The sequence below is a fragment of the Empidonax traillii genome, unplaced genomic scaffold, assembly GCF_003031625.1.
Source record: "Empidonax traillii isolate 1590-97213 ecotype Southwest subspecies unplaced genomic scaffold, ASM303162v1 scaffold120:size1031401, whole genome shotgun sequence".
Classification (NCBI taxonomy): domain Eukaryota; kingdom Metazoa; phylum Chordata; class Aves; order Passeriformes; family Tyrannidae; genus Empidonax; species Empidonax traillii.
In genome coordinates, this window is record NW_020955313.1 from 799,678 (window position 1) to 823,230 (window position 23,553).

General features: G+C 38.5%; 2 protein-coding genes across 2 annotated transcripts in view; one reads left to right on the forward strand and one right to left on the reverse strand.

Annotated features, from left to right (window-relative positions):
- The first annotated feature begins 5,088 nt into the window (after positions 1 to 5,088).
- On the forward strand, positions 5,089 to 7,328 carry SMIM15 (small integral membrane protein 15). Its single transcript, XM_027883203.1, has 3 exons — positions 5,089 to 5,159; positions 5,255 to 5,311; positions 6,025 to 7,328. The coding sequence occupies exon 3, from the start codon at positions 6,038 to 6,040 to the stop codon at positions 6,260 to 6,262; it is 225 nt and encodes a 74-aa protein (XP_027739004.1). The 5' UTR covers positions 5,089 to 5,159; positions 5,255 to 5,311; positions 6,025 to 6,037; the 3' UTR covers positions 6,263 to 7,328.
- Positions 7,329 to 7,936: 608 nt separating this feature from the next.
- Positions 7,937 to 23,553, reverse strand: part of NDUFAF2 (NADH:ubiquinone oxidoreductase complex assembly factor 2) — a 43,396-nt gene continuing 27,779 nt past the window's right edge. Inside the window, exons 3-4 of the mRNA XM_027883202.1 lie at positions 18,755 to 18,795; positions 7,937 to 8,891 (exon numbers count right to left, since the gene is read on the reverse strand). Of these exons, the coding sequence (XP_027739003.1) occupies positions 8,634 to 8,891; positions 18,755 to 18,795 (299 nt within the window). The 3' untranslated portion in view covers positions 7,937 to 8,633. The remainder of the gene's footprint in view (positions 8,892 to 18,754; positions 18,796 to 23,553) is intronic.

Consider the following 23,553-nt stretch of genomic DNA (forward strand, 5'->3'; position numbering starts at 1 on the left):
GGTCCTTTTGAGATATATAAACCTGCCCCATCCCTTTATAAGTAAGTGCACACACATATTAGGCCATAAACAAGACTCTCCACCACACATAGCTCATAGATATCAACTAAACATTTCAACTCTTCCTGGACCAATTCTTTTATTTGAAGAAAACATAATCAAAACTCCTAGTTATCCTTAACTCTGCTGGCTATAAGCTTGTCCTCTTCCTTCTCTTATAACCCTTCTGCAATTCTTATCTTCTGCTTTAGAATAAGAATTAATATTTAGTTTTACCTTTCCTGATATCTACTATTTCTGAAGTAGTGGCTTTAATTTTCTTTAGAAATGTTTTTTTTTTTTAGACTGGGACATCTAGTTTAGGCTTGTTCTTGGACCTGTCTCATCACTACAGGCTTGCCTGTTTGTCTGGACTGTTGGCTGAGCCTTGTTACCATCACCAGACTTGTTTTGCTCTTTGTGCTTCAGTATTGTGGGACTGTGCCCTTGTCAATGAGGCCACAACCCTGCCTGCCTTCTCCCCTGGCTCACCTTCCTATACCGAGTGGCCGCTCTTGCTGCTTCCTGCTAGTATGGCTATGATCCTTCGGAGAGTAGAGAATAAATTCCTATGGCAATCCTGTGGGCACAGCTCTTAAAAATCATGCAACAGATCAAGGAATACTTGTGCTTTTAAAAGCATACCTGATCTCTTCTACAGAATTTCTGCTACCAAGAGAAAGAAAAGTCAGATGAACGTTTGAGTCTACTGCTCCTGTATGCCTCAGAATGGAGACACAATTAAGGAAATAACACCTGATTTTGTTGCAGGGGTAAAATATCTTGATGGCAGCTTTCAGTTGTCTGAGATTTGTAAGCTAGACTACCGAGCTGCTTCTAAACGATTTAGCTGGTTGTTTTTTCTTATTGATGCCTGCTCCAATACTCTGAATGTCTGAAATTTAGGAGCTGACCTGGCATTGGCAAAGATAGGCAACTGAATATATTTTAAACTGTAATAAGATCAAAAATAGGAACAAAGGCTAGAGTAAGGCCTGACACACTTAAATTCTTCAATTATATACTTCATAATAAAAGTACTAAAAAAAAAGCTATTACTTAAATGAATCCACCTAGAGCACAGAAGTATTTGATCACTCTTTAATCAAATATTGGATAAATGTACTTTTGTGTTCTACCACATTGTCAACATACGGAAGCATGTAGCACATACTCAACCTATGGGTCATGCACTGTCCCAACACGTGCTCTGTCTTTGAAAACATATAGGAGCAGAACAAAAAGAGTGGTTTGAAGTGAATTTAAGTACAGCAGCAATATTAATCATGATTTTGACTACTTTTTCCTTGGATATTCAGACCTAACTGTGGTGAATGGTAGCCAAACTACAAATATTCGGGGTTGATCTTCCAACAATAAAGATGTACCGCACATCCACTTCAACATGAAATACCAGTGTTCTTAAATTAAGATTTGTAGCAGAAAAAAATCCTTAAGCCCCAGTGCTGCAAAGGAATTTTGTTGGCTCAAGTACAACTGTAAAACCCAGAATGTTACTGGCTGCCACATTCTGTGAAGATATCATACATGGTCAAAAAAAGGGCCAATAAAGCTTTCACAGGCTGGAGAAAAAAAAAAAAAAAGTCTTTTTACCTTTCAAACCTCTTAAAAAAACCCTTCATTTTGCAATGGCAAAGAATTCCACCTAGCTCCTAAAGAAACAGGGATACTCATCAAGTGGAGTAGAACATGCCCAGGACATTAATAAGTATATATAAAGATTGCTGACGAATTCATGCTGTATGTAGAAAAAAAATGAGCTTCAAGGAACTAGTATATCCTCAGAATTTACAAGTGATAAAAGCGTAACTGGAGATTACACTGACTGAAATATTTTGCAGCTTCCTTATACAGAATTATTCTAGACTACTGATACAGGTCAACATATCTGAGTGAAATGAATACATTTCCTCAAAGCTTCTCTTCACCACACACAATCAAACACTTACAAACCCTTCAGTCTCTGTTGGCATGAAAAAGACTTTGCTTTCATACAAGTAACTCTTCTATTTTCCATGCCTGTATTACATTCTCAGCAGATTTCTCTGCATTGTATCTTTATTATTGTTTAATTTTTGGAGTGTTTTTTCCATTTATCTTCCTGTTTGTGATCTTTCATCACTAGATCCTTCCCTGACATATACAAAATTAATGACTCTTAAAATATGCACAGGCACACACATTGCTATAAATAGCAGAACAGTGGCATTTAAATGAATTCTAGATGAGATGTAAAAGAAAGTGCAGATTTGCAAATTAACAGCTCAGTGACAAAATTATGGTTAACACAAATACATGCCTAATGTGGTATTTTAAAGTACTCTAATGGTATGCTAAGGGTTGTGCTGCTTTGTGCAAGCTGTAGGGAAATTCTGGAATTTCTGTTCTCTCTTTGACTACTTAAGATACAAATGAGTAACTCAGAAAACCAAAACAAATATCCTCATCTCCCATGGCCTTGTGGTTGAATTATTCCGAGTTTCGTAGAGGATAAGCCATAAAGGAACCCTCCCCATCAGGTAGTATTTCCATAACTTCTCTTAATTCCTAATAAAAATGCACTGCAGCTTTCAGTCAAGGTGGTAGCCTGGACCTGTCTTCTCTACCTAGCCCTCTGTTTTCACAGATCGTTCGTACAGGAGCAGAATCGTTATGTATGAGACTTCTACTACTTTGCCAATATAACCAGTCAACAGCTTCACAAGATATTAGCTGGAGAAGGACAGCAGAAAAAGTAATTATATAAGATCTGGTTTCTAGGAAAAAAAAAGTGAATTAAAAATCCCTACCACAATGAATCAGGCACTTTTGTCTTTAAATCACTAAGGCTAAGGCAGAGAAGATACTGAAAGACAGACAGATGAGACAGTTACTATAATGTGAAAGACTGGAACTGGAAATTAACTTTGCAGCAGATCTAAAGGTGGTAATATTAAACACTTTGTATATAGTTGTTGACTAATTCCATGTTTATTTTGGAATGTGTGTCTGAATTTGACATTCAAGCATCAAAAATGTAACTGTGTCCTCCAGCCCAATACGTAATTTCACCAGAAATAGGATATACTAATGTAATAGCCCACGTACTTTTAACTTAGCTACACAGAATGCGAAATGTCTTACAATGATTTATCTCCAAAATAATATCTTTAGTCAAATAAATTGGGATTATTATGTTTTGTTAAGATTTACAAACTACAGACCAAAGAGGGATCCATAACTTCTTTTAAGGGTTTTAATGCTCACCTAACTGGCTGAGTAACACAGGTACAGAGACGCATGAACAGATATCTCCCAAAGGTCTTGGGGTCTTTGGAGGTCCCTGCTGACTGGAAGCTAGCCAGCATTATTCCCATTTACAAAAACGGCATAAGGGAATACTCCAGAAGACCTGTTAGTCTAAACTTAGTACCTGGAAAAATTATGGAGAAAGGTACTTAAAGAATAATGTAATCATCAGGCACAGTCTACACAGGTTCACAACAGGAAAGTCCTTTTTAACTGAATTTATAGCCTTTATGACAAGGTCACCTGCATAGTAGATGGAGGGAAGGAGGTGGATGTTGTTTTCCTGGATTTTAGGAAGGATTAAGGATTCTTAACAGATTAAGTCTGGAATAAGGCTTCTGATTCTGCCCCTCACAGCATCCTTCGGGACATGATGTCCAGCTGTGAGATAAGCAGGTTCATGGTGTGCTGGGTGAAGAACTGGCTGAAGGGCAGAGCTCAGAGGGGTGTAGTGACTGGGATTACAGCTGGCTGGTGACCAGCCACCAGCAGTGTTCCTCAGGGTGCAGTTCTTAACAACATACTGTAGCTTTTGTTTAGCCCTAAAGCAATTAGGCAGTCGGATGAGATGATCACTGTAGGTGCTTTCAAACAGAAGGATCCTGTCCTGTCCTGTCCTGTCCTGTCCTGAAAAAATATTACAAGAGCCAGAACACAACAGACAGCTTTTGAACAAGAATGCAATAATGTAATTTTGCATATATCACAAAATTGCATTCAGCATACTGAAACTAAAGCAATTTTAGGGTCTCTGTTGGTAGTGCATCTCTTTCATGACACTTGTCAATGATTCATTGACAAAATATACATTTAACTGTATATTTGATATACTTTATGTTTAATATTAAATTATAATATATATTATTTGTGTAATATTATATTTAACTGCATATTTATATATTTAAACTGCCCTTTAAATAATACAAATATTCATGTAAAGAAAAAATTTACAAGACCAGAATGCCCCAATGGCATTTGTTGGTACGTTACAGAGAAAGGAACTTTAGAACTGATCAATACAATTTGGGTGACTGCAAGATCCTCTCATGTACTAAGCTAATAAGCTCCTTTGTCTTGCTTCGGAAACATGAACTTTTTATTCACATGAGTCTATGTGTGAAAGGGAGAAGACTTGGTGCAACACACCAAGGCAAGGCAAATACGAGATTTTTGAATTTGCCTGAATTTTCAGTATGAGCATATTAAAGGCTCAGAATATTCGGAGTTCAGCCGAGTTATTTTCGCTGAGGTAAGTTCGGTGGGGAGCAGCGCAACAGCAGGTGCTGCACGGCTGGTACCCCCGGGGACGGCACGGTGCGCCCGCCGGAAAGTCAGGGCTCCCCAAAGACGCACGACATACGGGGGGTACACCGCCGAGGCACTGGCACAAGTTCCCTCCGGTCTGATCCCGATCGTGCCACGCACCCGAGCGGCAGCACACTGGGAGAGGGGAGGGACACCGCCGTTCTCAGAGGGCAGGCATTCCCCACCGGCCGCTGCCAAGCTGCCCTGCGGGCGAGCGGCATACACCGTGAACTACCCATCTGGGTACCTCGGGAACGCCTTTTTCCCAGTGTACAGCCTTTTTCCCAAAGCAGTGATGAGCCCCTGCACGCCGCACTCCGCTGCTCCCCACGGGCGGTGACCGTGAGGTGGCCACGGGCGGATCTTGGAAAGGCGGAGCGCCGCGGGACCACCCCACCCCTGCGGCGGGCGGGCTCTGCTATCCCATTCCCGCCCGGCCTGGGCGGGGCGGCCCGGGTGCCTCCTTCCTGTTTCCGCTCGGAAGTCCGGAGGCGTTCAGGGCCGCGGTATTAGCTGAGCCCGGAGGAGGGAGGGCGGGGCGGTCCGGGCATTGCTGCTGGGGCGTCGCCTCCCCCTCACGGCCCGTGTGTTCTCTCCGCAGGGATCTCGGCGCCGCCCTTGCGCCGCTCGGCAGGCCTGGAGCGTCCCCGGGGCCCAGGTGAGGTGGGACGAGAGGAGCGGCGGGAGGGACGGAGGGGTCGGTCGAGTCGTTCGCGGGGGAGACGCGGCGGAGCCGACACCGCCGCCGGGTTCTTCTTTTCCCGGCTACCGCCAGCTCAGTGTCTGAAGCGCTGCCCGGGCTTCCTCCCTTCCGTAGTGAAACCTATGGAGAGAGAAACCAACCGGGCTGGCTTTCCTTTTGTTCCAGAGAACCACAGACCGTACTCCTTTTTTTTTTTTCCATTGAGCAGTTTATTCTTGGTAGTATCTGCAACTCTGTTGGGTGCAATTCCTAATTGTTTTATAAGCGCTGAAATTTAAGGTGCGGTTAGTGCTTTGTATTACTCTTTCACATGCCATGCACCTCTTTTCACTTCTAGCAAAAATGGGCTTGCTCTGTATGACAACTTATATTAAAACGGTAGTTGCTATCACAGAACTCTTAAGGTTGGAAGGGACCTCTGGAATCATCCAGTCTAACGACTCTGCAAGGCAGAGCCACCTGGACACAGGTGGGTTCTGAATGTCTCCAGTGAGGAAGACTCGACCTCCCTGGGCAGCCTGTTCCAGTGCTCTGCCACGCTCAATGCAGAAAAATTGTTCCTCATGTAGAACTTCTTGTGTTTTGTTTTTGTGTATGTGTGCTTTTATTTTTCTGAGTACTCAGAAATTATTTTTTTTTATTATTATTCTACGGGGTTTTCCCAATAGAAGAACAGAAAAGATGCTTGATATTAAGGCTTGGGCTGAGTACATCGTGGAGTGGGCTGCAAAGGACCCCTATGGCTTCCTTACCACAGTGATCTTGGCCCTTACGCCGTTGTTCGTGATCAGTGCAGCACTTTCATGGAAGCTTGCAAAAATGATTGAGGCCAGGGAGCGAGAGCAAAAGAAGAAACAGAAACGCCAAGAGAACATCGCAAAAGCCAAACGAACAAAGAAGGATTAAATGGGAAAAAAAAAAAAAATCACCTGCCATGTGCAAAGAATCCACTTTTTAAATGAAACACTTGTACATTTTGTGTTGTAACTGTCCTTTGATACTTGATCCTGTTATTTCTTGAAGTATGAAATTTAATACTTTGTATTTTTTTCCTGCTGATTTGTGTTCAAATTCGCCCGACACTTTATTAATTAAATATACTACTTGTGTTTTCTAGTGCAAGTTGCTTTTCTAAATTTGCATGTTATATTAAAAAATTAACCTGTTGCGTGACTGGAGGTAATTTGTTTTTCCCCTTAGCTGAGTTATGACTTAACAAGTGTCTTAAAGTTGTCAAATTTAGGGAAAAATGTGAATAATAAACTGGATTACAGAAATGCAAGTTTTGGCATACCTTCAGCAGAGCTGTAGAGATAAGCTAACTGTAGCTTAATTAGGTAGCAGATATTACTGATTTCCTTTAAGGACGCTGCATATGGCTGTGTGTGCCCGTAGTGGCTGGTGCAGTGTCTTTGATGGTGGGGCTTCCCTGCAGAAATAACCTACCTAACTCTTCCTATTTCCTGAACTACCAGCCATGAACAGCCTTTAAATTCAGCCCAAACTCTAGGAAACTGATAACTTGTTCTTGTTAGCTTCATTTGTCTTAAGGCATTCATCGTGTTCTACAAAATACAGTACTATGTTGTGTGGTCTTTCCTAACAATCAGCTGAACTCTCCACCTGTAACTAATTTGTTTCTGCCTTCGTAAAGTCTTTATGCCTCAAAGAATAGACATAAATGGGGTGAGACCAAAGACCCAGCTGGCCTAGTGTTCTGTGTCCTAGTGACCTATAGCAGACGGCTGTGGGAGGTCAATGCACATGCTGGTGACAGTAGTTCTTTTTACTTTCTAACATGGCTACCTTTGATCTAGGACCTTCTGAGTTTAGGTAGAACTTTTGTTCTTATGGCCATTGAAACTCTACTGCCTTACAGGTTGCAAATTGCTGGTATACTGGAAGAAAAAAAAAAGGTTTGTGTTGGAAATACACCAAATTTTTTTCACCTTATTTCTAATTTATGTTTCTTAGCAAAACAGATTACGTTTTCAAGGGCCTCTACACAATCTAGTGCAAAATAGCTTGTGGTAGTCATTAAGTTTTTCTATTCTGCATATTTCTAAACAGCAGCACAGAGTTGTGCATTTTAGGAGATAGCCTTTGATGATGTTTAAAAATAAAACCTTTAAATAATACCATTGTTTAAATGAAGACACCTATAGAGCTAGCTTGATACCAAGGGGGATCAGAAGAGGGGAGTCTAACTGAAATTACTTAAAGTAAGTGTGAAGTTGATCCCCTTTCAATTTTGTTGGTGAAAGCAAGCATTATTAGCATTAGAAAGCAATGCATTATTGGGCATTTTATAAATATGTGAGATTATGTCTCCATGTTTTGTATGAAGTGTTGTCAAATGTGTATGTGTTCCACCTTTGATACCTACATGGCTTGAAACACATGGAGGAGAAGTGATGAGGGATAAACTCCATAAATAAATTTGATACTTTTTGAAAAAAATTATGTGGTCTTTATTTTTATTTGAAGTTCTCAAACGTCCTCTCTAACCACATAATCCATACATTTTGTGTATCTAAACTGTGGCCAAAATGATCTAATCATTCAGGGAAGTCCATGGATACACCAGAAATAAAAACTAATTTTATATTTTTTGCTTTAAATATTTATGACAGTCCCTTGTCCCAAACCTTGTATTATTTTGCAGCAGCTTTATCAAGTACTTCCAGCCTCTATTATAGCAGTTATATGTAGTTTAACTGATTTTATCCTTGCAAATTGCTGGCTGAGAGTCAAACATTCAGATATGTTGACTGTTTTAAGTTACAAGAACATCTCTATGATGTGTAATCAGTGTAGTGTCATGGTGAGTCTTCTCAATGAAATCAACTTTTCCACGTGCTTGCCAGTGGAAAGCAGACTGGCATCGACAAGGCAGTTAATCTGAAGAGATATCTTGGCCAAGGTTTGGGAAAATGTAAGCATACCAACTATTACATCAAAAACAATTTTAAAAATAAATTAGTGTTCAGGGAAAAAACAATTTAGACTTATTTAGGAAAACTGGGTTAGACAACATTCTAATTGAATTTAAGTATAACTGATTAATAGCAACTGTCAAAACCAAACTTAACTTAGTAACACATCTTGTTTTTCACTAAACCCAAACATTTTACATTGGTTTGTCATGATTAAGCCCATTTGAATAGTTCTGCAAAAGTAAATGGAACTGCTTTAACACCACTTCATTGCACACTTGTATGTAAAGCTCTTCATATCATCTCTTAAAGCATGAGCAATATCTGTACAATACAATTGTTCATTTATTTTGACTACTACCACTGCCTGGTGGCATCCAGGCACCAGGCTGGAAGGTATTTGCAGTGCTTGTGGGATCTTCCGAAGGCTCTTTCTTTCCATAGTAAGGGGCAGATGCATGACCTTTGACCTGAGTATGACCTGGTTCAGCAACAAGTCCCTCCTTGTATTCCTTGGCTTGAAGCAGCTTATCTTTTTCAGATACATCTTTTATTTTCTGTTTCATTTCTTCTCTATAATTTTCATTCCTAAGAATCTCCTAAAAACAGAATAGAAAGATAATTGGATGAATCAGAAGCCAATCCAATACTAAATGTTGTAATAAAACATTTTAAGCAGTCGTTGCTTTTCTTAATTTTATAACCCACATTTTCAGATATTTAGATAAAATGTGGCAAAATTAACTGGTTTTTCTCAACTGCAAATTCAGCCCTTTTTTAGAATGTTCTTAATGTTTTGATCATACTGTTAAAGCAAAACTGCATTGTGTCCATTTCACTGTTCTACTGAAGCAAAAAGAATAAATTAGGAAATGAGGTACGGTCATCAACAAATAAAATAAGGCTACCTCTTGCATTGTTTTCTATGTAGGACTTGTTATTATAGCTATTTATCACTTGCATCTCTTCCTATAATTCACTATGTCTGTGGTATTAGTTATCTGTGCCACAAGGCATAGCTTTGGGAGAAGCAAATGTGCAACCTTGACTCTTCTAGTGCATAAGCTGGAAGACACGCAAATAAATACCTAAAATTGCAGAATCACACAATGGCTCAGGTTGGAAGGGACCACACTGGATCTGCTCCCAACTCCCTGCCCATGCAGGGTCATCCTAGAGCACATTGCACAGCATTGCATCCAGATAGTTCTTTAATATCTCCAGTGAGGGAGACTCCCCACTATGGGCAATCTGTTCTGTGCATGGCCACTTGCACAGTAAAGAACTTCTTCTTTGTCTTCAAGTAGAACTTCCTGTGCATCAGTTTCTGCCCACTGGCTCTGACCCTACAGCTCAGCAATACCAAGAAGAGCCTGGATCCATCCATCCTCTTGGCACCCTCCCTTCAGATACTTGTATACACTGATGAGGTCTTTTCTGAGTTGTCTCTACTCCAAGCTGAACAGGCCCAGCTCCCTCAGCCTTGCCTTGTCAGAAGCTCCAGTCCTTTAATCATCTTTGTCATTCTCTGCTGAACCCACTCCAGGAGCCCTATGTCTCTCTTGCACTGAGAAGCCCAGAACTGGACATAGCACTACAGGTGAGGACTCACCAGAGCTGAGTTGAGGGGCAGGATCAACCCTCTCAACCTGCTGGCAATGCTCTTCCTAATGTACCCCAGGATACCATTGACCTTGCTGGCCACAAGGACACGCTTCTGGCTCATGGACACTTGTGGTCCACCAGGACCCCCAAATCCTTTTCTGCAGAGCTGTTTTCAAGCAGCTCAGCTCCCAGCCTGTAATGGTGCCTGGGGTTATTCTTCCCCAGGTGCGGAACCCCGCACTTGCGTTTGTTGAATTTCAGTCATTTCTTCTCTGCCCATCTCTCCAACTTATCAAGGTCTTTCTGAAGGGCTGCACAGCTCTCTGGGATATCGGCCACTCTTCCCACCTTTGTGTCATCAGTGAACTTGCGGTGGAGGCATCTGCCCCTTCATCCAAGTCATAGATGAACAAATTAAAAAATACTGGGCCCAGTATTGAACCTTGGGGGACATCACTAGTGACAGGCCTCCAAGCTAAATCCTGTACAACTGATCACAACCCTCTGGGATCTGCCATTCAGCCAGTTCTCAATCTACCTCACTGTCCACTCATCCAGTCCACATTCCTGAGCTCACCTATAAGGATGTTGTGACAGTCAGTTTTGAAAGCCTTGCTGAAGTAGAGGTAGACAATACCTACTGTTCTTCATCATCCACCCCAGTAGCTGTTTCACCATAGAAGGCAATCACGTTGGTCAAGCATAATCCATCCAGACTACTCCTGATCACCTTTAGTGAATCCATGCAGACTATTCCTGATCACCTTTTTGTTATCCATGTGGATAGAGATGACCTCCAGAATGAAGAAAAAGGCTGAATGCTTTCTTCAGATTACAAGTACATGGAAGAGTTAAGGACAAAATAGACCAGTATATAAAATAGACCACTTCTCTCTGAGCAGAAGACCATGACATTAGTTCAAGAATGGTGTTAGAAAATTACACGTGATATTGCCAAGAGTTGACATAGCAACTTTGAACACCTAAGAATGTTTTAAAAGGCAGTATTTAAAAAACACTTACCTTGGAGATATCATGGAAAGCACCCCTTTTTATTATTTCTTAATTGCCTCTGTACGTAAATTCATACATGCACAGGGCAGATGCAGAACTCTTCACATACCTATACTGCATGGAAATATACAAGCACACAAACGACTTTGCAAACTGAAGGGGGCGAGAAAATTCTCCTATACTCCAATAAAAATACTGCCAAGCATAGGAAGATCAAATTTTCAACAATCAGTATGGCAAAACCTCATTTCTCAATTCTCTCAATTCTATCCTTGTTTACCTCATGCCTATATAAATCTACCTCCCCTGACTGATTTCAAGGGGATTACTCCTGTCGTGCTTGTATTAACTCACTACCAAGAAACAAGGTCAAATACCTTTGTGATATCTGAAGACTGCATCACAGTCTCTGCTAAAACAACATGAAATTACTTACTAAAATACAAATGTAATTTCCTTTCTTTGAGCAGCTACTTTCTGATTTAAAATATTTTCAACTGATTACTTTAACATAAAGTTACCTTAGTCAGGTAAGAGGACTTGTAACTAAATTATAAATGCTCCAAGTCCATTTTAAATGTTGATATATAATTGTCTTCTGGTTTTCCAACTTCAGTAAGGCTCTTTTAATGAGCTTTCACTGGACAAAGTGTATTTGAGATCTAGTAAAATAACCATGTGAATCTTGAAAAAAGCATGAGAAATTATCCTCATTAGCAAATGTAGGAAAAAAATCCCTGAAGTGACTTGTTCAGAATTTTTTATACAATCCATACCAGGACAAAATATTTTCAAGTTGTAAGTATCTGCACACCTCCTTTTTAAGCATTAAATTCATGCCACTAATATGTACATTGAATTCATTGGGTCCCTGGGTTCAATTCAAAGATAATGTGAATTGGAAATCGAGTCATTAGGCATGTTAGAAAAATCAAGTCAAATAGATGAGTTTTCTTATCATAAACACATTGTCCTTTTAGGCTGGCAAGTTCATTTTGTGGACTTCTCTCACAGACACTGAGCCTTTCCTTTTCCTAAAATTATCATCAGAAAATACAAAATTTTCAATTCTCACTAGAACTTTTTTTTTTTTTTTTAAACATTGTGATTGTGTTTCTAAATACTGTTGGTTCAGTTACCATAGCTGCTGCAGTCTGAAGCAGTTATGACACTGAAATTTCCCTGTCAGGACAGGTATGTAAATAAAAGATCAAAGTAGTTCCAAATCTGAACAGGATAATCAACTTTGTTCAAAATGCAAATTTTAATGAAACTATTGCATGAATATTTGTAGAAGGAATTATCCTTAAAACACACTAGAAATGTGCAGGATCTTTTTAACTAATCTTCCAGATTTGCCTTCAGTTTATCTGCATGGCAGTTAAATACAGTGAGAGGTAGAAAGGTTCCTCCCCAGACACCCTCCTATTACCTGGACAGTGGAAGAGGAACTGACATCTGTGGCGCTCTTCTCCCCATGACAAGCAGTCTAGAGATCTGTTTGGCACCACAGGTTCCTCCAACTCACCTGCACACCACCACACACTCACTTTGAGCCTCCATTGCTACCCAAACCTTTACTGTTTGATATACTATGGAAAGTAACAGATAAATGTTTGTGCATTTTCTGTTTGGTTGGGTTTTTAAAAATTTTTTCTTTGAAGTTATACTGTCAGGTTCAGAACATTTATCTTCTCCTCCAAGATGAATCACAGTATTTCATAAGATGGCTAGCTTCACTAAAAATTGCCCCCCAAAACATAGCAATTTATTTTCTGCTGAAATGTAAGCACATGAACACGTAATGTGCTCTGACTTTCACGGGAAATACAGAATTAGTCTATCCACCCCAGAAAACATAGTATCTACCAGATAGCTGCAATTTTCTAAGGATTACTTCTTCTTCTGACACTCTCTTTTTATACAAATAAACGATGTAAGCCCTTTGAACCAGTAGTTCTCAGGAAGCACTCGGCATCAGAAAGAGTATCAGAAATGTCCATCATTTTTATGAAAAGAGAAAACTAAAAAATGAAAAATGCCTTAAGACATCCAGCCATCATGTGCCAACAGTTGGGTCCAACTACATGTTCTAAGGTTTATTTTTAGATGGAAAGTAAACGAAGACTCACTGCTGGTAACTAACCTGGTGATTATTGTAAGTTTTATGAGGTTTTTAATCCTTCTAATGTTTGGAGCTGCATGTCTTCTCTCCTTAGGAAGGCAGAGTGTAAGAAAGTGATGTCTAAGATTTTCCTGAAGTACATTATAACTAAGGAGATACCAAAGTGGCACTATGTGGAGTTCAAAGCAGCTGCTTTTCATCCAGAAACTGACAATTTCTTCATATTCTGACATTTTAGCATTGACAACAGCTGAATGAAAAAAGAATAAAGTATGGTCTGTTCATAGGGGCAACACAGGCCAAGACATATTGCTGTCTTCCAAATGCATTGCTGCAAAAGGCACTGGGATGAAATTTCCACTTTTCTTGAAAATTTGATTTTCATTTAGCACTCTCGTTTAATTATGGCAGCTGAGATGTATCACCAAGTATACCCTGCTGCCTGGAAACTGTATTTACCTCCACTCCATAGATAGAGAAAAATCTAGAAGTTTGTCCCTAGTGAAAAGGATTTTCACTGCCTACCAGGCTGTACTGGAAGACCTGCTTTGTAGGGTGAACACTTGGAATTAAGTGTTCTTTCACTCTTAAAGGATCTCATATTGTCGCTTCTTCCACTTTTCTGAATAAACTAGGAGATTTACAGAATAAATAAAATTAGTTCCTCCTAGTAGAAATATGTCACAAATTCAAAAGAGGGTTTAATCATTAATAAACTTGAACTTTCAAGTCTGCCTGTTAAAAATTCATACATAGAAGTTGGCAAAAATATAAAAAATAACAAATGGAATTGAAAAATTGCTTTGGCACAGTATTAAAAAAATGAACTGTTATAAGACAGTTTAACACAGAATTTTTCTTCATTATCAAATTAACTATCTTCATTAACAAATGAACAAAATATGGCAAAGTGCTAAAAGTTAAGCTGAATTTTTTACCGTATCACCAAACTAGTTACCTAAACTCCATTTTCCAGTTTGACAAGTTAAATAGGCAAGATGAAATAACTGGCTATTACATCATATTTCAAGAGTAGGAGGCAGAGAGAGGACCTCATTTCTGGGAAGCTCGGAATGTTCCGATCCAGGGCAGATCTTGGTAACTCAGCCACTGAACGTGAGCTCAGCAGTACCAAGTTGCAAATGAGAAACAATGACCACACTGAAGGGCTTGTCAGTGCATGGCAAAAACAGAGGAGCAGTTTGGATTAGAAAGGCATATCTGGATTTGCTAACAAGCAAACAAGGAACTGTTGCTGTGACTCAGCTGCAGTTTGCTCCTTGCATTCCCCTTAGTCTACATGTGATATAGTCTGTACCAGCCCTTTTCCTGGTATGCTTTACTTCACCCTCCACCACCGTTCAGTTATGCTGACAGTGAATTAGGCGATGGAGCCAGTGCTCCATGCACTCCCTCCCACATGGATAGGAGCAGCAGAACGGCAGCAGCTCTCTCCTCTGCAGCCTTGGGATCTGCAGCATAGGCAAATTGGAAGGAACAGGAATAATTAGTGCCTCAATACTCCTCTGTGGAGGTTGATAAGCACCTGTGTTTCAAACCTGAAAAGAAACAAAAGGTAAAAAACCTCAAATCTAAAAGATGATGGCTTCTGCAAGCTCTATGGGTTTTTTTGTTTGTTTGTTTGTTTGTTTTGTTGGTTTTGTTTTGTTTTGTTTTTTTTAATTGACTTCTCTGACCACTTCTTTCTATTTAAGACCTTAGTAGCTCAACTCTTTATATTGTCAAATTTTACTGTCCTGGAATCATGTCTAATTTACTACACAAAATGCTATTTAGTGCAATCTAAGTTACTTGAATAGGCCCAAATCCTGATTGTGATCCTGGACAACAATGGTGGGAAATATTTTGCTCAGAGACATGTTTATTCCTGTGCTTTTAAAATATTTTCCAGAACTGTAAATCACATTGTGGAGCTTTTGGTGACTTCAGGAGTAAAATACTCACTTGCTAGGCCCTTAGAATGTACAATCTCCATGTCAGAGTTCTCATTTTAAAACTTCTCAACTGAAGCATCTTAAAGCAGACAGAGGCAAAACTATAACATGGAATCCCAATAATGCCAAACAAAGCATTTTTCTAAACTGCATTCCATTCTCCTTAAAGGAATGTGAATTCTGTGCAAACTGATCTCTATGACTGAAGCTAGTTTTGATCATACCACCTCTCAAATAAATAATACTTAAGATCAAACAAATGGGAAAAGTGTATATGCATTGTGGGAACCAAACAGAATGTAATTTCACTGTAATTATTCAGGGGGATGAGAGGAAGAAACAATCACTGAAACTTTAGGTTTATCACAACTCAATGAAGTATGTTTTTTCCTTCCTTGATAAGGAGTTTGTCAAAAGAGATAATTATGTAAGGATTCCCTGATTACCATAGGAACAGAATATGTTTAAAGCAGAAGATAAGAAACAACTTGATCTGTGTTAATTTGCGAAGTTATCACCCTTACCATAACTGAGTTGAGACCTAGCATATTTCAAGCTATAACTGAATCAAAAGGCAACCAATTCCTAACCAGTATTCCAGAAGCTGGCTTTAAAGCCCAAGGCTTCCAGCACTAACATGCCTGATGTAACTGGTCAGGTTAGAAATAACCAAGGTGATAAGCACCATTCTTGGGTTCTGTCTAGCCAGTCACAGAAGTCCAAATGACTTCTTCCAAAATCAGGAAAAAGGGATGGGGGCACAAGGCAAAAACAAACCATTAGGGATGTTGCACACTTAACACTGAACAAGTTGACTTGTGAAGTCACTGGAGTATTCTTCCATTAATAAAAAAAAGAGAGAGAAAGAAAGAGATGTAAAGCAATTTCTTCTGATAGAAAATGAAAACTTTATAAATGGAAACAAACTAATAAAAAAAAGATCAGTTAGGTGTTTGTGGAATACAGAATGGCCTGAATATAAAACATGATCAAGTCTCTAGAACACTGTCAACAGCCTTATCAGGTGTCATGACCCAACTACTGTGACCATTGGTAAGGAAGGACAACTCACATTCATTCTCATTCAAATGACTGACATGTCCTGATGATTATGAATGACATTTTGTTAGCCTAAAGTATTTACCAAATTATTAGTTCCCAAAATATGGTCTTCAGTGCAATCAGTAAGATCCATCTGATTTGTGAAGCCGTATTGCTGCAACATTTTCATTTAAAAATTGATCACAGAGCTCATTATGAGACCTGATAGCCTGTGCAGTTTGGCAACCTCTAACATCAATAGCTAAGAATTGAATAAAAGACAAATTTGGTGAATATAAAAAAAGTAAACATACAATATAAAAGGGGGATGGTAGGCTAACAGAAGTGGAACAGAAATTTTAATAAAGAAGTGGAGAGGACAGGAAAAAAAAAGGAAAACCATCCAAAAAAGTGGTATTACAGACTGCAAAGGCAGGAACATGGGCACAGGTCCAGGAACTTATGTTCTAGGAACTATAATGATGTTTTATGATGTTAGAGTATGACAGCAAAATGTCATTAAAGCAACAATGCAAAATTTGTGGACTTTACATCCTTTTTGAGAAATTGTTTAGTCTCATGAGAAATACATGAAAGAACAAGGAGATTTGTTATATAGGGTTTTAACATGAAATATGGTCAAAAATATTCCCTTGTTCCACAGCTGTCAAACAGCTGTTTACTGTATCATCTTTACAGTCAAAAAAGGGTATATAATCCAGAATAGCAGCCAGTAAAGTTTATTTGGCTAAAACACAAAAGCCAATCAGTCCTACAAATAGCGATCAAACAATATTCTATATGCAGTTTACTACTGTAACTACATTTATAATGATATTGTGGTGTAAGGGTTTGTAATATAGCCGTTTCCAATTAGGAGAAAAGTAGATCATACACACTGCTCTACACTAATATAGAGAAAAAAATTAGGCTGCACTAGCATTTAAAATATGACTGCAGCATTATTTTCAAAGTATTAGCAAGAATTTTTAACATACATATATTTGAACTATTTTTTCTTCTACAGGAAAAAAAAATTTAGAGATTACTTGAAAAGATAACTATTTTTAAATTCCTAGTCTATCGCTTCTGCTCATTTATGAACAGCCCTGCAGGAGAAGCAATTAGCTTCTAAATTATTTTTCAGATCTATTACCTCGTGAAACTGAAAGTATAAGCAGTCCTGTAACTCTGAATCTACCATCAGCTCCAGTAATCTTTCATTCCCCATAAATTGCTTTTTCAGGAAGGTAAAATATTTTTAACACCATTGTTCTACAGTTCTCTCACCTGTGGAGACTCCTTGCTCCCTATTTCAAAAATGAACCAACATCTCCAGTGGCAGGAGGAGCTTTATTGCACCAATACCAGACCCAGGTCTGGAAGAAGTTTATCTCAGTGCAACTATCACAACAGTCTGGCTCACAGAAATAATAAAAAAAAAAGACTCACAACACCTCTCATCTTCAAGTATCACATTAAGTGGTAATTTCAAAAATAAAAGTTTTATGCATGCAGTTAGTATGAGCCAAAGCTCAGGAGCTCAGTCCACACTTAGATGGAACAACTGCTGTAGGATCAGTTCTATGATTCTGCACAAGTAACTAGGGTGAGGAGGGAAAGGAAAAAATTATAAAATAAAAACAAACTCACACTTAGTACCTCCCCAAATAGCATTAAGGATAAATTAAGCTACTTTCATTCATGGGTGTATCATAACCATTTTTGTCTCTACAGCCTCAGTGGCAAGTGTGAAACAGGGGAAGAAAAATTTAGTTGAAAAGTTGTATCTTATGTGGGAGTGTGTTTCAATGCCGTACATCTTGTAAACATCAGCTGACAACCTTCCCCAGGTTATCTCAACACACAGGCAGTCAGGGCAACTTTTCACAAACCAGTACATTCCAGATTTCAGTGGCCAAATCTTTGGCTAAAGATGCCACATAGCTTCACTGAACTTGATACAGTTATTTCTGATGCAAGTCAAGTGTCTCCCTCGGTGGGTATCAGTTTGAACCTTCCATAGCAAAACATGCCCTCATCTACTTTCTCATTCCTAGATGGTAACTGGTGCTTAGCAACTTGTAACAGAAATCCTTGCAAGTTGTGAATGTGTGTGTGTGCATCTGTATAACACAGATCAGCAGCCAAACTTATTCCTCCCTTAACAAACTTACCAGCAAGAAAGACTGTGAGACATTTCCCTGTTTCCTCTTATCGAAAAAGACATAGTTGCAACTCCCCCATCTCATTACCATTGTAAAATTACTTTTCCTGTTTTGATGAATCCACTGGATTTGGAATCTACATTTTAATGTCATTAAATAAATAAATATTAAAATAATTAATTTTCAAATACCATGAAAAAACTCTTCCATTAATGCATAGAGGACCTGAATTTAAGAATTTATGGCAGTATTTCAGAATTTGTTTAATTAAAGAGACTCTTGAATTGCCATGATCATCTTAAAAGAACCTACGTAGACCATCTTAAAAGAATTCACACAGAAGACGACTAAAGAACAGTGGAGTTTGTACTTCCATTTGTTTTAATTTTTTCCAAGTGTTAGATATCTAGTCTGTGTATACTTTCATCAATTAGGCAAGGAACATACTAAATTCTTCCCCAAAAGGGACAAACTACTGCAGAGAAGAGTCCACTATAAATTAATTATTGTAGTGTCATTACAACAATTGAAAATTTAAAGACATTTCTTCTCACCTCAATGGTGGGTGGATCGTTTCTTTTTTTTCTTATCCATGCTGAAAAAAAAAATCAAATGGATTATTTCAGAGATCACAGAATACTAAAACTCAAACTTATGACAAATTTGTAGCAAAAAGTACACAGTTAAAAGAAATTACAACAGAATTTGACACAACCTGGCAAATCATGTCCTTTCCCAAAATGTAGACAGAAGATGTTATTTCCTGTGTCACACTCTCAGTATTCATAGAGGGAGGGTGTGGGGAATGGTGTCAACTCTGTGTGGAGAGCTTTGACACAGTTTACATACCACCTTGGCTGTCAAAACCAGGCTTAGCTGTCAAAAGCAAGGCTTATGGCACAGGCCTGCTGTTGAGCTTGCAATACAGAGTAGAGCTTCACCCTGACAAAATGACAAGCTGACTGCTGAAAAGTATGAACAGCCTTAAACCACTCCGGAGAAAATGGATTCCTGTATATGCTTCTGGCATTCTTAAAGCCAAGAACCTTTTTATATTAGTGCCAACTATAACTCCTTTACGGGCATGAAAGGCAAAGCCCCAAATCTGACGGAGGGTCTGTGGAACCCGGACTGCAGTACGTCCTGAAGCTGTGCACAGAGGGGCAGGTACTGTGAATGAGGGAAGGATCCCTCCATCTCAATCAATTAACAATGGCAAAACCAGAAGAGGAATGGAATCAGTGGCAATGACAGCTGTCCTGTGGCTCAGGCTTTCCAAAGCAAAACCAATAGACATATGCTCACTGCTACCACTGATGTCAGCTGAGACTGATGGGAGGCAGCAAACCAGAGACCCCCTTGCAGGCTCCGTCAGGCCTCACTTTACTCAGTCCATGACTATACGAAATAGCTCCAACTACTACCGGCGTTATTTAGAGAAATTATCGGACTTGAACAAGGTAATATTCATCACTTTTAAGAAGTATCACTGCTGTCACATTTTTTCATGCCTTTTCAATCTACACAACTAGTAGGTTCTAGGTGGGATATTTCAATGATATTTGTCTTTTCTGGTCATATTTTTCAGTTTAATGAGTAGCAGAATGCAAGTGGCCAGTAATGAACAGAAAGATAAACATAACGACAACCAATTCCAAGTGCTGAGATACGACAAAATTTCATGTGTTTGTTTGGATAATTAAGATTTTTGTTATTGTGCTTGAAAATTAGAGCAAAAATGACACTTCGTTATCACCCAGTCCAATTCCTGGCCTCACCTGTAGCCACCTATTAAGTTTCAGAAAGACCTTAAGAGGGAACTATTCCAAATTTTAATTTTCTAATACCAGTTGTGCTGTACTTTGAGGGGAACCAGTAAGTGAGTCAGACAAGAAGTCAAAAACATTAAAACTTCCACAGAGCCATAACATCACCTCACTACTGAAAATGCAATTACATAAAAGGCGAAAACACTAACACTACTTTGCTTCAGCAGCAGCATGAAACTGGTTTTAGGAGGATTAGCTTCCAATTAACATAAGAACAAATTAAGAGAGACAAAATGGCATAACACAGCTTGGAATTTAGCCATGATGGCAAGGCCGACACCTTTGATTAATGGTGAAGGTTAACGTTAAAATATCCGTAATGATATGAAGCAAGGTACTATTTCTGGTTCTTGTCTATTAGCTGACACTTCCTGACTTTTAAACAACATTCTCAAACTACTTTCCTTTAAAGCAGTCCCTGCCAGCTCCTCTCCTAACAAAAAGAGACCCAAATTTGCCATTGTGAGGAAGTGACAGCTCTGAACAGACTACATCACCCTTTCTGCAAAAGTTCTATGTTCAAGGAATGAAAACCAGCCCATTGAGGTAATCCAAAATAAAACTAAGTGCCCTTCTATTAAATCTATAGAATTAGAGGACATTTTGCACGTACGTGTAGCACTTTCAAACATTTATATTCTCCAAGGATTTCAAAATGCAAAATCTGGCAAGATCAGAGACTAAACTGAGACTGCCACTTCTCAGCAGATTCTCTTGCAGACACTCTTTGTAAAAATAACAAACAATGCTACTGGAGAAAATCTTATCACGTAAGACTTTCCTCCTGACAGAACTTCACTTTGTCCATACTAAGCAATAGTTATGGTATCATCCAGAAAAGCCAGAAAGTGATAGAGATTTCAGGTACAGTGAAATATGTATACCAGATACCAATCAATAAAAGCTAGAGCTGGAGGAAAAAAAAGGAAAAGTTGTAGTTTAAAATGTTTCATTAAAAATTAAGTTTTAAACCATCAAAATTTAACAGATTACTTTCAACTAAGTATCATCTTCTACCTTAGCATGCCTTGCTTCTATTCTAAGACCTATGGAAGGACAGTACCAATGTTTTCAGTTCCACAGCTCTCAGCACATAATTTTTTTTTTAAATTATTTTTTAAAAAATTGCCAATATTAAAGCATCTGCTGCATTTAACTTCAGCTGATTACAATTACTGATCATTAAAGAAAAAATTTAAAATCCTACAAAAATTAAGCTGCAGTTAGAAACTACTGCTTAAATGTAACCATTACAATAGATTTTCTTTCAATAGAAGCTGTGACTTTTAGTATTTATTTGGTTAATGATTTTCAGACAAATGGAATACCTCTAGCAAAAGATTTTATCATTTGCTTGTCTACCTCAGTTCAACAAGAAGCAAACAGAACAGTGAAGGGTAACACAATGACACATGTCCTGTGAACTAAGAAGCATTACACAACACATCTTAATTCATTAATAGTTCTCAATTAGTACCAACACTCAAAAGCAACAAAATAAACCTTAAATTTAGGAAGATTTCTTGTATCAAACATTCCATAATCAGACTATATCTATTTAAATACATAAATAATGCACACAATTTAACGTTGTGCTATTTTTTCCTTCCAGTTATAACAAACACTTGAATGCATAGTTTTATAGAAGCTATCAACCTTCCTTTTTTCTAATAAATGACAGGAGTACAAATCTTTTTCAGTCTAAGTGTAAATAAAACTTGATGGCACAAATATTGATACCATTTCCCAAATTACTACATGTAAGTTAATTTTAACATCTTTAACGAACTGCATTAAAAAGTCATTATTTAATGAAAGATTTCATCACTGTGACATAGCTGAGGGAGAAATACAGTAAGAATACTTATTAAATCTTTTTATATCCATAAAATCATGCCAGTTAGCTTTAATATATCATATTCCTTTGTGCAAATCCATCACACAAATATTCTACATGAAGCACAGCTCAAGATACAAGATTAAAAGCAAAGAAAACACCATCTGAATTCAGTATATTTTAGTGTACTGAACTTTAGCATCTAACAGTTTTATCAGTCTTTAAAAAGCAACACATTTTTACTAATAACTCACCTGACCATTCCTTGATCTTTGGGAAGCAGAATAGGAGGACTTTATAAATTCAATCTCCACCAGTTTTCAGGTGGTTCTCTTTCAGACAGAAAAAATTTAAAAAGCCATTCAAATTTTTAATTTTTAGGTTAGCAATAAAATTTTGAGCACTCAACACATGGTTCACCAACACCACACAGCTCAGCCATAAGAGAAATTCATGACAGCAAAGGAAGAATGAATGTATACAAAAATATAAGCAGTCATTTACTGCTGAGGTTGTACAAGCTTTAACAAAATCCAAGTAAATGATACACTGAAATTAAGACATTTTGCATTCTTTTTGGAAACCATAGTCAGTGTATGCATCTGAGTAATGAAAAAGCTCTCATCTTTTTTCACAACTTTCATTACATTTTTGGTCATGCAGGTTTAAATTACTGAACCGATTTATACCGCAGTCAAATATTTGTTGATGGAAACAAGGTAGGTAGGTAGGTAGGTAGGTGCTTTATTATGTATTATTTGGACAAAATATGCACACATGCATATACTTAATAGACAAGTATCCAGTGATATAGACAGTTATAGCTCAAAAAAATTTCCACATGAACACTCCCATTCCCCCAGCTAACAAAACAAAATGCCCTCACCACTGGCAGTCAAGATGTTTTAAACCTGGTAGAGAAGGTAACAAGTATGAGTGCAACCAAAACCTGCTTCCCTGCACTGCAAAGCTTTGGCAAAATGAATCACTAACTCCATTTAAAACTGCTGCTTCTAATTTTATCTGGATGGTTCTGTACTCATTTTAATGCTACCTTTGTCTAAAAGGACTTTTGCAAGACAGGAATTTTGCAGGACTTTTCCTACCTCAACACCTTTGCACTCTTTCATCAGCAATTTGCATTCCTATTAGTATGCATGAGATTGTCATTGAACTTTAAGACTCCTACTGGCAGATAACACACTGTAATGACCATAAAAGTGAGCATGCAAATGAAGACTCTCATTAATCACTAAATATTACCAGGAAAATAAAAAATAATAATAAAAACATGACTAGGAGTAGATGGCAAAAAATGCTGCATGAAGCACGCAATCTTATGAATCTCAATGGTTTGTGAAACTCTCCTCTCAGAAGCACTACTGACATGTCCTGAGGAGGTAAATTACACACACTACAGTAGGTGAACATTCAGAACTAGCATACAGAACGGTTATCTATTGTGTGCATCCATATTGCCTAGGGAAGAGTAGGCACTCCTAATAATGGCCAGTCTCTTCGCGAACGAAGAACCGGGGAAGGTCTTTCCACCTTCCAGCCTGCGCATTGGATTTTTTAGGTGAGACACAGTGTGCGCGGAACTGAGCCCACCCTTTAATCCTGAGGTTCATCTGCCGGGGCCAAGCACGCTTGGACGGTGGCAGCGAGGTCCTCAGGACGTAGATGG